The sequence below is a fragment of the Ahaetulla prasina genome, chromosome 7 (genome assembly GCF_028640845.1).
Source record: "Ahaetulla prasina isolate Xishuangbanna chromosome 7, ASM2864084v1, whole genome shotgun sequence".
Lineage (NCBI taxonomy): Eukaryota > Metazoa > Chordata > Lepidosauria > Squamata > Colubridae > Ahaetulla > Ahaetulla prasina.
In genome coordinates this window covers 67,486,869-67,501,576 of record NC_080545.1, presented here as the reverse complement: position 1 = coordinate 67,501,576, position 14,708 = coordinate 67,486,869, and the positions used below count along the sequence as shown (strand labels likewise).

General features: G+C 39.6%; 1 protein-coding gene and 1 long non-coding RNA gene across 3 annotated transcripts in view; one reads left to right on the top strand and one right to left on the bottom strand.

Annotated features, from left to right (window-relative positions):
* LOC131202237 (uncharacterized) overlaps positions 1-14,708 on the bottom strand; it is an 80,656-nt gene that overhangs the window by 63,015 nt on the left and 2,933 nt on the right. The gene's annotated exons all lie outside the window — the stretch shown is intronic.
* The window catches only part of MGAT3 (beta-1,4-mannosyl-glycoprotein 4-beta-N-acetylglucosaminyltransferase), a 73,741-nt gene continuing 69,173 nt past the window's right edge, over positions 10,141-14,708 (top strand). Inside the window, exon 1 of one of the 2 annotated variants that reach the window (XM_058190997.1) lies at positions 10,141-10,260. In XM_058190997.1, the coding sequence (XP_058046980.1) occupies positions 10,256-10,260 (5 nt within the window). In that variant the 5' untranslated portion in view covers positions 10,141-10,255. Of the gene's footprint in view, positions 10,261-13,078; positions 13,139-14,708 lie in introns of those variants that run through there. The other variant, XM_058191000.1, reaches the window with a different exon arrangement.

Below are 14,708 nucleotides of genomic sequence, written 5' to 3'. Positions count from 1 at the left end.
TATGTTTTCAGCTCACGGCGAAAAGTCCGAAGATCAGGCACTTGGCGTAAACCAGGGGGAAGTTCGTTCCAAAGCGTAGGAGCTCCCACAGAGAAGGCCCTACCTCTGGGGGCCGCCAGCCGACATTGTTTGGCGGACGGCACCCTGAGAAGACCCTCTCTGTGTGAGCGTACAGGTCGGTGGGAGGCAAAAGGTAACAGCAGGCGGTCCCGTAAGTACCCGGGCCCTAAGCCATGGAGCGCTTTAAAGGTGGTAACCAAAATCTTAAAGCGCACCCGAAAGACAACAGGAAGCCAGTGCAGACTGCGTAGTAGTGGTGTTACATGGGAGCAACGAGTGGCTCCCGTTACTACTCGCGCAGCTGCATTCTGGACTAGCTGCAGCCTCCGGGTGCACTTCAAGGGCAGCCCCATGTAGAGAGCATTGCAATAGTCCAAACAAGATGTAACCAGAGCGTGAGTGACTGTGCATAAGGCATCCCAGTCAAGGAAGGGGCGCAACTGGCGGACCAAGCATACTTGGTAAAAGGCCCTCCTGGAGACGGCCGCCAGATGATCATCGAACGACAGCCGCCCATCCAGGAGGACACCCAAGTTGTGCACCCTTTCCATTGGGGCCAATAACTCGCCCCCAACAGTCAGCCGCGGTTGCAGCTGACTGTACCGGGGTGCCGGCATCCACAGCCACTCTGTCTTGGAGGGATTGAGCTTGAGTCTGTTTCTCCCCATCCAGACCCATACGGCTCCCAAGCACCGGGACAGCACTTCGACAGCTTCGTTGGGGTGGTCCGGGGTGGAGAAGTACAGCTGAGTGTCATCAGCATACAGATGATAATTCACTCCGAATCCACTGATGACCAGCGGCTTCATATAGATGTTGAACAGAAGAGGCGAGAGAATCGACCCCTGAGGCACCCCACACATAAGGCGCCTCGCGGACGATCTCTGCCCCCCTGTCAATACCGTCTGCGACCGGTCGGAGAGATAGGAGGAGAACCACCGATAAACAGTGCCTCCCACTCCCAAACTCTCCAACCGGTGCAAGAGAGAGAGAGAGAGAGAATGATAACCTTTGCTATCCACAGCAGGGGTCTCCAACCTTGGAGCAAAGCTGGCAAAGGAATTCTGAGAGTTGAAGTCCACAGGTCTTAAAGTTGCCAAGGTTGGAGACCCCTGCTCCACAGCACTAAGATAGGCAGTCCTTAATCTGCAAGGAGAGGAAAATAGCCTCTCAGGGTTTAGAAACAAATTTCTAATTTGTTTCTAACAGCATTAGAATAAATTTTAACAGCAAATTTCTGAGTGCTGAGTTTCTTGTCTGATCAGCTGATCTCTAATATCAGGGGTGAGAAACTGAAGTTATTATCAATAAAGTGTTTTCTCAAGGTATAATAAAAGAAAGAGAAAAGGTGTAGCAAGGGAAAGACAAAAAACACCATTACCACCATGCAGGCCAGAAGAAGCATTGCTATATAACCATATATATTAATATCAGCTGGTGTCAAGATTTATCTGTAATTTACAAATTCTGCGACAACAATTTAGAGACTTTAATTATCAACTGCAAACCATACTATTCGCCTCGTGAATTTTCCTCATTTCTAATTGCTGTTTATGTACCACCTGAAGCCTGTGTAAACAAGGCATTACGAACTCTAGCTGACCAAATCATAGAGGCTGAAGTCAAATACCTTGATTCACTGGCCATTATTTTGGGAGATCTAAACAAAACAAACTTAAGGAAAGAGCTACCAAAATACTTTCAGCATGTCAATTGTCCCACTAGAGGCAATAATTGTCCCACTAGAGGCAATTGTCCCACTAGAGGCATTGCTACACAACACTAAAAGATGCTTATCGGTCTTTACCACGTGCAGCTGTAGGACACTCTGATCCTCATGATTCACCTTGTACCTGCTTACAGGCAAAGACTTAAAACCACAAAACCAACAATTAAATCAGTGAAGATCTGGACGGAGAAGGCAAAATTAAAGTTACAGGCATGTTTTGACTGCACTGATTGGAACATTTTTGAAGAGACCTCTGCAGACCTGGATGAACTCACAGATACTGTAACATATGTCAGCTTCTGTGAAGACTTATGTGTACCGACAAAGAACTTGCGAATATACAGTAACAACAAACCTTGGTTCACACCTAAACTTAATCAGCTACGTCATTCCAAAGAGGAAGCCTACAGGAAAGGTGATAAAATACTGTACAATCAGGCCAGAAATGTACTAACAAGGGAGATCAGAGCAGCAAAAAGCTAAAGAATCAGTTTTCAGCAAATGAAACAGCAAACATGTGGGAAACTCTTAAAAATATCATCAGCTATGGCAAACCTCCCTCCCAGGCTGAAGGAAATCAACAACTGGCAGATGACCTGAATGTGTTTTACTGCAGGTTTGAAAGGAAGCTACAGCCACCTATCTCCATAACCCCCATCTCAGACACACCAACAACAGCCAAGCCTCCTACAACTGACCCCATCCCATTGGGTTCACAACCTCTAGTGATCATAGAAAAGGCAGTGCAGGACCTATTTCACAGACAAAAGCCAGGAAAAGCTCCAGGCCCAGACAAGATAACTCCTTCTTGCTTAAAAGTCTGTGCTGACCAATTGGCCCCCATCTTCACCCATATTTTCAATAAATCACTAGACATGTGTTATGTTCCTTCTTGCTTCAAACGCTCTACCATCATCCCAGTGCTGAAGAAGCCCACCATCAAGGAACTGAATGACTACAGACCAGTTGCTCTAACATCTGTAGTCATGAAAACCTTTGAAAGGCTAGTGCTTTCCTACTTGAAAACCATCACGGATCCACTGTTAGACCCCTTGCAATTTGCATACCGAGCAAATAGATCAACAGATGATGCTGTTAATATGGCTCTGCACTACATCCTACAGCATCTTGAGTCTCCAAAGACCTATGCAAGGGTCCTTTTTGTAGACTTTAGTTCAGCATTCAATACCATCATTCCAGACATTCTTCTAACTAAGCTAAACCAGCTACAGGTACCGGAACAGACTTGTAAGTGGATCACAAGCTTCCTAACAAACAGGAAGCAGCAGGTGAAGCTAAGCAAGATCACATCAAATACCTGTACAATTAGCACAGGGGCCCCCCAAGGCTGTGTGCTCTCCCCACTTCTCTTCTCTCTGTATACCAATGACTGCATCTCCAACGAACCATCTGTTAAACTACTGAAGTTCGCAGATGACACAACAGTGATTGGTCCCATTCGAGACAATGACGAATCCGCATATAGACGAGAGGTCGAATGACTAGCCTTGTGGTGCGACCATAACAATCTGGAACTGAACACACTCAAAACTGTAGAAATGGTGGTAGACTTTAGGAAAAACCCTTCCATACTTCCACCTCTCACAATACTTGACAACACAGTATCAACAGTAGAAACCTTCAAATTTCTAGGTTCTATCATATCGCAAGATCTAAAATGGACAATTAACATAAAAAACATCATCAAAACAGGACAACAAAGACTGTTCTTTCTGTGCCAACTCAGAAAGCTCAAACTGCCCAAGGAGCTACTGATCCAGTTCTACAGAGGAATTACTGAGTCTGTCATTTGCACCTCTATAACTGTCTGGTTTGGTTCTGCAACCCAACAAGAAAGACACAGACTTCAGAGGATAATTAGAACTGCAGAAAAAATAATTGCTACCAACCTGCCTTCCATTGAGGACCTATATACTGCACAAATCAAGAAGAGGGTCGTGAAAATATTTACAGATCCCTCACATCCTGGACATAAACTGTTTCAACTCCTACCATCAAAACGACGCTATAGAGCATTGCACACCAGAACAACTAGACACAAGAACAGTTTTTTCCCGAAGGCCATCACTCTGCTAAACAAATAATTCCCTCAACAATGTCAAACTATTTACTAAATCTACACTACTATTAATCTTCTCATTGTTTTCATCACCAATCTCTTTCCACTTATGACTGTATCTTTTTGTTGCTATCATTAAGGGTTAAATTGCAACCTATGACCAGCATTTGTTTTGTAAATGTTGTACCTTTGATGAAGGTATTTTTTTTCTTTTTCTTTTATGTACACTGAGAGCATATGCACCAAAACAAATTCCTTGTGTGTCCAATCACACTTGGCCAATAAATTCAATTCTATAAATTCTATTCTATGGGGGCAAAGTAATGTATACATTTAGAAAGTTGTTATACAACTCAAACCTCCACCCTTTCTGCTTATATAAACCAGCTTATTCAAGCCAGCTTAAAACAAAATGAGAATAAAAACTTTAAATTTAAATTTTAAAAAGTATAAAACATTATATATAGGGCAATTAATACATATCTTGCAACACATCTGGTTGTGTTCTCTTAGAGAAAAATGCCAGTGTAAACGGACCTTCAAATTTATTCCACAGTGATGTTTCTATGAGCTTAGTGAAACTGGATAATGGCTAGTTCCCAGATGGATAAAGATTCAGGAGACAATTATATAAACAGCCACTGCAAGTTTTTTTCATTATCTGTTTATCCAGCCCATCATGAATAGTTTGGTATGTTTCTTTTTTCAATTCTTGCTGATCATTCTTTCAGCATTTTTTGGGGGGGTTACAGGCAAAACATTTGGGTTTCATTTGTTCATCCCTTTGTTCACAGAACTGTTACTGTATGATGGGTTTCTCTAAATTCTCCTTATCCCATGCTGGATTTTGTTTTCAATAGAAGCTTTTGGCAGATTGGCAGCTGTTGGCAAGGAATTTGAGAGCATTCCAGAGCCCACTGAAATAAATAACTGACAATGGCTCTGATTCACACATTCAGGCATCAAATATCTCTGAGATTCTTTGGGTCCTAATTGCAGAGCTATTTTCTTTTCCACCATCAGCTGATATTTCCTCCTTTTCCTCCTTTTTTTTGAAATACATTTTCATTCTTAATATAACAAAGTAATTTTTTTATTTATAAAGAGAAATATATACAATGCAGTCTTATCATCCAGTTTAGAATATAGATGTTGTTAAAATTAAGTTGATAAATGCAAAAAATAATTCCTTTTTACTTCAGAAGACTAATTAAAAATCAGACACTTGTGAATTATTCTTAATTTGTACAGTTTAATCTACTCCAGGGTCTCCAACCTTGGCAACTTTAAGACTTGTGGACTTCAAGTCTTAAAGTTGCCAAGGTTGGAGACCCCTGATCTATTCTATCACTACCCTTTGGGATCTCAAGGCATGTTATACATTGGAGCACTAGAGAAATTATCCATATTAATATTTATTTTTTACAGAGTGCAGTCTAATAATTATGAATAAATAAAATATTCTAACATCTTAGCCATGCAATTGCTCGTTCAATTTTTTTTTAACCAAAACCATGTAGCTAAGAGGCACAACAAAATCTTACATAAACAGAATTCCATTGCATTTCTATACATGGCTATGTGGACACTGTTGTTTTATCATCAAAGTAATTTATGTAGCCTTAACATTTTGAAATCCAAATAAGAACTCTCATAAAATCTGTTCATTGATGTGACTACATGAATTTTAAAGGTCTTACTGAAACTGGGACATTCCTTTCCTTACAAACATTGCTAGAGCAGATCAGATTTATGTTTTGATGCAAGTTTAATCAAACAAATAAGTCTGACATCTTTTACTGAGAGCACACTGGTTGCTAGATTGCCACTATTTGTTTTAACCAATTTTCACATAGCCTGGCAAAAATCAATTTAAAGAAGTTGGCAAAAATAACATGTGTGCCCACTTGCACTAATATAGAAAATAATCATGTTTTATGTCTGTACAGAAGATGACCTTGATAGAGGTATGGAAGATTCATAACTAGGGTGATAGAGGGGTAAAACATTTTGAATTCACAACAGACAATAGTCAGAAGTGGCCCAGACAAACATATGCCTAATTCACTGAACTATAGGAAGAAGGAGGAAGTACAGCAAAATCAGACTTACATGTTTCTGTTATTATAATTTCTGGGATGTCTGTGACTAGGTGTAATGTTAAACATGTAATAGATAAACAACATAGTTAAGTTAAAATAATATTTGTATGCCAGATTTTTTTTTAAAAAAAATCCACATCCATTTTTAAAAGTTTCTCCTATAGTCTTGTTTCTTTTTATAGTGGAATCCCTGATCTGAATTTCAAAGGGTGGTCTCTTTCAAATGAAACTTGTTCATCTTTTGCACAAAGGATGGCCAGGTTGGAACTGGAGCCAAGATAGACCCTAGGTCGCAACTGTTGAAAAACAAGGTTCTTGGGGATTTTTATGAATAGAAGAATGTGGCAGCTTAGTCCAGGTGATCATATATCCTCTAACGTAGGGGTCTCCAACCTCAGCAACTTTAAGACTTGTGGACTTCAACTCTCAGAATTCCTCAGCCAGCAAAGCTGAAGAGTTGAAGTCCACAAGTCTTAAAGTTGCCAAGATTGAAGACCCGTGCTCTAATGTCCCATCCAGGTCAGAGTGCATGATATTTATTTATTTATTTATTTATTTATTTATTTATTTATTTATTTATTTATTTATTTATTTATTTATTTATTTTGTCACAACAATATATGTAGGTATCATACAAAAAGATTATATAGTATATAAACATATATGAGTAAATATAAGAGGTATAAGCATATATATGGGAAGAAGAAAAGAAAAACAATAGGACAGGAACAGTAGGCACGTTTGTGCGCTTATGCACGCCCCTTATGGTCCTCTTAGGAATGGGGTGAGGTCAATAGTAGAAAGTTTTTGGATAAAACTTTTAGGATTATGGGAAGAGACCACAGAGTCAGGTAAAGTATTCCAAGCACTGATGATTCTGTTACAGAAGTCATATTTTCTGCAATCTAGATTAAAGCGGTTGACATTAAGTTTAAATCTATTAGTTGCTCTAGTATTATTGCAATTAAAGCTGAAGTAGTCTTTAACAGGAAGGACATTACAATAGATGATTCTGTGAGTTAAGCTTAGGTCTTGTCGAAGGTGACGGAGTTCCAAGTTTTCTAAGCCTAGGATTTCAAGTCTGGTGGGATAGGGTATTCTATTGTTTTCAGAGGAATGGAGAACTCTTCTTGTAAAATATTTCTGGACACGTTCAATTGTATTGATGTCAGAGATGTGGTGAGGGTTCCAAACAGGCGAGCTGTATTCTAGAATTGGTCTAGCAAATGTTTTATATGTTCTGGTTAGTAGTGTGGTGTTTTTGGAAAAGAAGCTACGCAAAATTAGGTTTACAACTCTTAGAGCTTTTTTTGCTATGTAGTTGCAGTGGGCTTTGGCACTTAGATCATTTGACATGAAAACTCCAAGGTCTTTAACGGGATGGGGGTCGTCTGTAAGGTAATGTCCATCTAGTATGTACTTAGTTTTTGGGTTCTTTTTTCCTTTATGTAAGACTGAGCATTTGCTGGTTGAAATTTGGAGCTGCCAATTTTTAGACCAAGCGGTTAGATGATCAAGGTCGTTTTGAATGATAGAAGTATTGTCTGTGATGTTAAATAGTTTGACATCATCAGCAAAGAGAACACAATTACTTGAGATATGGTCACAAAGATCATTAATGTATAGTATAAAGAGTGTTGGTCCAAGAACGCTGCCTTGAGGAACGCCACTCTTGACAGGAACAGGATTTGATAAAGCATTGCCATATCACAGCTACCTGAGTCAGAATATTTCGCAAGTACATTTCTTCTTTCCCAGAACTAAAGATACAATAATAATGCCATACTGGGCCATTTTCTGAATTTTTGTAACAATTGTGCATAATGGTAAGGCCAGTCCTGGGCATGAATTAAGTAACATACCAAGGACTCTTCCAGATCTTTCATTGACTTTTTCAGTAGTAATTTTAAAGCCAAAGGAGAATTAATGAATTGGCACACTGGTCCTTTTATTTAATAGGCATCCACTGTAGTGATGGTTGAAAGGTCCCATAATTGGCCAACTCGTATCTAGTACTGACACCTTTTTTGTGAAAACAACTCAGAGAATACATCCTACCTGGGTACAAAAACTACTACTATAGCTTATAATTGTGTTATTCCAACAGTCAGTGTCAGCTCTGGACTGTTTTACTTAAATAATGTGAAGAAATCCTCATATTCCCACAAGCCATTGGCTGTCTTTTTGAATCCATGGTTTTAATATATACATAGATTTTTTAAAAAGTGCGTATAGTCAAGGCTATGGTTTTCCCAGTTGCAGTGTATGGCTGTGGAAGTTGGACCATAAGAAAGGCTGAGCGCTAAAGAATCGAAGCCTTTGAACTCTGGTGCTGGAGAAGACTCTTGCGAGTCCCTTGGACTGCAAGGCAATCAAACCGGTCAGTTCTAGAGGAGATTAACCCTGACTGCTCTTTAGAAGACCAGATCCTGAAGATGAAACTCAAATACTTTGGCCACCTAATGAGAAGGAAGGACTCACTGGAGAAGAGCCTAATGCTGGGAAAGATTGAGGGCAAAAGAAGAAGGGAACGACAGAGAATGAGGTGGCTGGATGAAGTCACTGAAGCAGTAGGTGTGAGCTTAAATGGACTCCAGAGGATGGTAGAGGACAGGAAGGCCTGGAGGAACATTGTCCATGGGGTCACAATAGGTTGGACATGACTTTGCAACTAACAACAACAAGATTTTTAAAAGTTCAGTTTTTTTTCATGGTCTCCACAACTTTATACTAGGAGAAAATAAATTATGAATTTGGTATGCACATTTTATGCTTCTTAAAGACTCAGAATCTCTGTTAATAATAAATAGAGCAGAACTACCTGAGAGTGACATGAAACCTGCCATCTGATGGCTGTTCACTGGTCTGTGTGAAATCAACTAGTAGACTTTGCTCATTGCCTAATGGAACTTGTGTTTGCATAACGGCAATTGCTAAGACATTTATACCTAAATCCACCTCCTTTAACCAGCAGTTTCAGAAGAGTGGTCAATGATTCCTGTTTAAGGACTGAACTTTTTGCTTCCTCATAGTTTCCCTTCTGTATCAAAGTGGAAGTAAGTGGTAGGGCTCACACAGCATTTACAGCTTAACTGAACCTGCATAAACTGATCCCTCCCTCTGCCTGTTGCTGTTTTTGGACGTTTGTCCTTGCTTGCGTCCACGTTCCACCAGCAATTATGCACAATTTTACCTCTGTTCCTGTACAATCTGAATGCATGAGGTAAGGATCAGAAGAGCAGTCAGGCAGGAGGTTGTGAATTTTAGTGAAGGTTGCTGTAGACTGAAACCTGCCACAGACAAGCAACCTACTATGGCAGCCATCACCAAGGCACAACAAGGAGGCATGCTGTCTTCTTGCTGGATGCACTGGATGTCCATAGTTAAGCCTACCTACCCTGTGACAATCACTCCACTGCCCAGTCCAGGCATTCCTTCCCATGGTCAGGATTGAAGGGAAACTGGGAGAATGGACTGAGAGACATGCTACTCTGCTCCCCTAGCTGCCTCCCCACCTTCCCACTTGCTTGGGACTGGGGAATGCCACTTTCATGACTCCAGCAGGTGCAGCTGAGATGTTACTCTCCTCTCATCCCATTTAGTACCTAAAACACCTGAGGAGGGAGATAGAGAAAGAAAGAGAAAAGAGTGTTATTGAAAGAGTGGAACAGGTATTTAAAGACCCAACCCAGATCCACAAATACTGGTATGTTTGGCCTTTCAAAAGCTTTTAGCAAAGCTCCCCCCCCCAAGGCTTTTGAGTAAGTTTAATGGTTGCAGTTTAAAAAGAACAGGGAATACATAAGTAGGACAGCTCTGTGGTGGGGCCTTGATATTTTGCTGTTCCCTTTTCTTTGTGTGATTGAAATGGAAGCAATTGCTACATCCCTTTTGTAATACTGTGTAAGAATATGGGCAGGAAATATTTATTTGATGCTCATTCAGAAAAGGTAAAAGAGGAAGGAACAACATAACATGAAGAAAACAGCACAGAGCTTTGAGTATACTTTTTAAAAGCTCAAGCTTAGAGCCCATGAGTAAAGGCAAAAGAAGATCCTCCTCCATTGATTTTTGAGAAAGGCATTGTATCTCTGGAAGGACATGATAGCTGTGACTCTCATCCCACAGGTTTTGTTACCTAATTCTAGACTCTGATAACCCATCACAGGGCGGGTAGAAAAGGAAGTATCATTTCAAAAACAAAAGCAGTTTCTTTTTGTCTGCCAAGGAAAATCTTCCTCTTTCTCGCTCTCTAAATAAAAAGAATTGACATTTTTGAAATAAATGAAGTAAGTATTTATATTTTATATCCTATTTATTTCTTCAAGGTAGAGCTATATTCTTTAGTATAGGTTCTGCGACTGTTCCATTTTGAATAATTACTTTGTCTCATTTTGCAGGAATTTATCTGCAATGTTAATCTGAGATTTTGTGAATTGCATTGTGCTCTCAGATACCTTACTCTGACCTTGGAATTTATCTTTTCTAGGAAACTCTATTCCACCTTGTTTTTCCAATACTTCGTCAGCATTTTGCAGCTACTTAGATGTCTAATCCTTATTGAATTGTACTTATAATGTCCTTTAATTTAAACTGTTCAGCGAAGGGTTTTTGTATGTTCTACATAACATACTCCCTCTTTAGCTTTTTTGATAACTTCATTTTTCCTGTAAAGGAGCTGCCAGTTTGGCAACATATCTTCGCTAACAACATGAAGGTTTATTCTAGCTTTCCTCTAATGCAGGGATGACAAACTCAATTTCATTGGGGGCCGAATCAGGATTGTGTTTGATTTTAGGGGGCCAGGGTGGGTGTGGCCAGGGTGGGCGTGGCCAGGTTGACATCACTTGTGTCGGGGGGGGGGGATGTGGCTGCCTGAGTGCTCTGCCATAGAAAACAGGCTCCCAAGCTCCATTTCGGCTGGGACAGTCTCCTACAACCCTCTGCCAGTGAAAATGGAGCTTGGGGAGCTGTCCTGAGCTCTGTTTTCAGCTAGGACAGCTTCCTGCAACCTTCTGCCCGCGAAAATGGAGCACGTTTTCCTGAGCTCTGTTTTTGCTGGCAGAGGTATTGCAGGCTGGTCCTTCGCTGTTTCCAGGGCGACCTTCCAGGGCCAGATCTAAGCACCCTGCAGGCTGGATCCGGCCCCCAGGCCTTGTGTTTGACACCCCTGCTCTAATGTAATCAAGGTAAATGTCATATTGTTCTGACAAAAATCCTACAAATTCTAAAAGACTTTTCTATTTCGATTGTCGCTGCTGAGAAATGTTTGAAGTGTTGATCAGCTCTGGTAGGACACTTGCTCCATTAGCATATAGTGCATGCATCAAACTTTGATTAAAGAATCTTCTTGACTTCTACTTTCAAGGCTATTTAGCACAACAAATTGATACTGTTGGTGAAGTGGTGCTGTCAGTAAAAGCCAGAGGGAGACCTTATTACAAGGTCCTTATTATGAACAATCCTATTTCAAAAATGTCACTCTTGCCATATGTGAACTGTAAGAGAACAAATGATAGTAAAAAGAATATTGTATTGTTTGGTAGATTCTGTGCATGTATGTACACTTCTCTGTCAGTTGGTCATTATGGATGAATTGTAAGGGTAATTGAAGCCTGGCAATTAGTAACAACATTATTAGAACTTGGTACAAGGAAAAGTCTAAATTACACTCAGGAAGCAATAGCTGAATAGAGAACAAGTAGGTAACAGTAATATATAGCTAACTAAGTTTAATTGTGCAAGAAGCAAGCAAATAAAACTCTTTTAAGATCATTCTAAAAATCTTTAAGCATGAGCTGTCTTTAGGCTCAGCTACGTGATAACTAGAACACCCTTAGTTCAGCAACACACCAAAGCTGTAACATCAACAAACAAGCAATATTGCCTTCATTTGAAAAATGTTACAAAATGTTAACCAAAAGCACCAATCCCCCTAAACCAAAAACAAATGATATGTATTCAAATCATTATTGTTAAAAACATTGTGGGGTGGGGGAATGTCAAACAATTCAGATTTTGGCAAAGTACAGTACAGGAGAATAGAATGCCTTTACTGTACTTTCATTACAGTAAAAGATAATATTTCTTGTTAAAGAGGTTGTATATTCAGTTTCGTATGGCAGATTGTGCATTGAACAAAGGGTTGAACAGATCACAATTGTAAGCCTCAGGGTTGTGTGTAGCTGCTGGAAATCCTGAGTGTAGTCTTCAGATTTTTATAAAATGGCCTTTTAGCTAGACAACAACAACAAAAATGATTTTAGAATGATAAATATATAAACATGCATCTTTTTATACTTTTCCTGGAAGAGCTTATTACTCAGCTACCATCTGCTTCTATTCTTTGTGTTGCTTTGTGGTGCCCCCGTCTCCTATTTATTGATTATGATTATATTTCATTGCTTTTCTCTTTATGTCATAAACTATAAGTAATCATCGAATACAAAGAAAACAACACTGAATTTTCAATTTTCTATTTCTGAAGTACTGAGTACACCATTAGTCACCTCGCAGAGCATCTGGGGTAAAGTTGGGTGTGCTCAATTATTCTTTGTGACCTGGGGGTTATTTTGCTTGAACAAATCATTGCCTTTTCTACTTACACAAACTATCGGAGCAGATCATTCTGCTTTATGAACATCAAGTCCAACAGTAGTGGCTAGATGCTGCTCTCCTTTTGCTGTACCTCAGTCCCACAATTTTGGTTTATTGGCAAGCTTATCTCACTTGGCCCTGTTGATAGAAGTTCCTGTGAATTTTGGATTCCAAGAAATTCCTGAAACTCACCACAAGCATGTTATGCTCTTTGCTTGAGCCATTGTGGTCTTGATCATTTAAAATCAGGACATTTAATCTTTCTGCACCGTTCTTGGTCCCAACTATTGTTTCTTAACACCTAATATAAATAATACACAGCAATGCAATTTTAGAAAGACAAGCACTCCATGATGATTATGAAAGTGCAATTTATATCCTAATTTTGCAATCAATGTAAATTTCCATGAAAGTATGACAGTGAGACACAAAGGTGCTTTTCAAAAGCAACTGGACTTCCTTTTTTTTTCAGTTGCCTTTTGAAAAACATCTGTAGGACACCATGACCTGGATGACTGAGAATCTCCATAGACATGTCCAGTGAGAGTATACGTTTCCAAGGCTGAAACTGTAAGTTATTTATTGGCAAGGATAGGAATTGCTTTATAACATATATAGCTCAGCATGGATATTTCTCTTCCTCATTGGCTTGTGGATTGTGGAGTTGTTTTTAGCAAAGACAATACAATAAACCTTACAAATATTTTATGGTTAAACTGGGAGTCACTGGATCATTTCCTTTAATTCTGCATTTACTGGTGAAACAGAAGCACTGAATATGAAATGAATTTTTCTTTAAAATTCCCATTTCTTTGTGAAACCTAGGTGCATTGTAGTATATGCTTCTTAACCCAGGAGTTTATTTATCTGACCAATTAGTGTATGTATGCATGCATGCATGTATGTAAGTAAGTATTTATTTTTCTTTATTGTTCCAAGTTATAAAGTGCCCTAAGCAATGTAAACATTTACTAACACTAGCATTGATTATGTTACCTAGCTGGGTAATGAAACATCTGCAATAAAACAAACAAGCTCAGAGAGCATCAAAGACCCTTCATTTCAACCCTGAGCTACAAATATTCTCCCTTCCTGGCATTCACTGCAAGGGATACATTGGAGAGGAAGCAGAATCTGTAGACAGATTTTGAAATCATTATTGTATTAACTTCTGTATGAAGTTACATAATGCTTTCTGTGTTTTGGCAGACTTATCAGGGCACAGAGTTAATTTCCCTACCCCCACCCCCTGTTCATTTATATTAGTATGTTTTGCAACTTTTTACACTTTCTGAATACAAAAGAAAACTGCAGATTGAGCTATTTCTTCACACTGGCAGCATTCAGCCCTGTTAAGAAAACATTCTGCCTTGCCACCTATCCTTTCTTGTAGCAAAAACCTCTAAAACAGTAATTCTGAACCTTGGCAACTTTAAGATATCTGGACTTTCAATTCCCAGGTTCCTCAGTCAGACAGATGTTTTTTTTGCCATGGGTACAAGCTAGAATCCTTCATGAATGGCCTAATTGTTTGACATGGTTGAGGATACGATCTGGCCAGTTCCCACTGGCCACTTCAGGTAATTGTGGGTACATCTCTCCCTTCTCTTTGCTAGGATTTGACCTCTTATGACCAATTTGGTGTTGGCTGCTGAAAAGATTGTGTTGATGAGGAACCTAACAATTGCCTTGAGGGAACATATATTCAGATGGTGCAATAATTACAGTACCTCAGGGGTCCTTTAGGGCCCTGGAAAATCCCTCAGGAACCTCCCAAAGCCACAGAGGGCATACGTGGCTATTTCTGTACTTCTTTATCTTATCTTATGTTACAAAGTGATAGCAAAGAAAATGTATAAATATATGTCTCATCTTCTGTTCAGGGTTCCCTTTTGCTTAGATGTCTTTATTCAGCTGAATAAGCCCATACTGTATATAGCTTATGGAGGCAAACATCTGCACTTTGTCTTTATTTTATTGAGCCACACCTGAAAACTGGCAGAAGAACTGGGCACTTGATATCTGTAGAGCCACCTATCTGTGTATCTTATGTAGGTTCCTTACCAACAGAGGTTTGGTTGTTGTTGTTTTTTGAGAAAGCACTATACCTCTGAGGCTTGATATTCTTTTGGAAGACCAC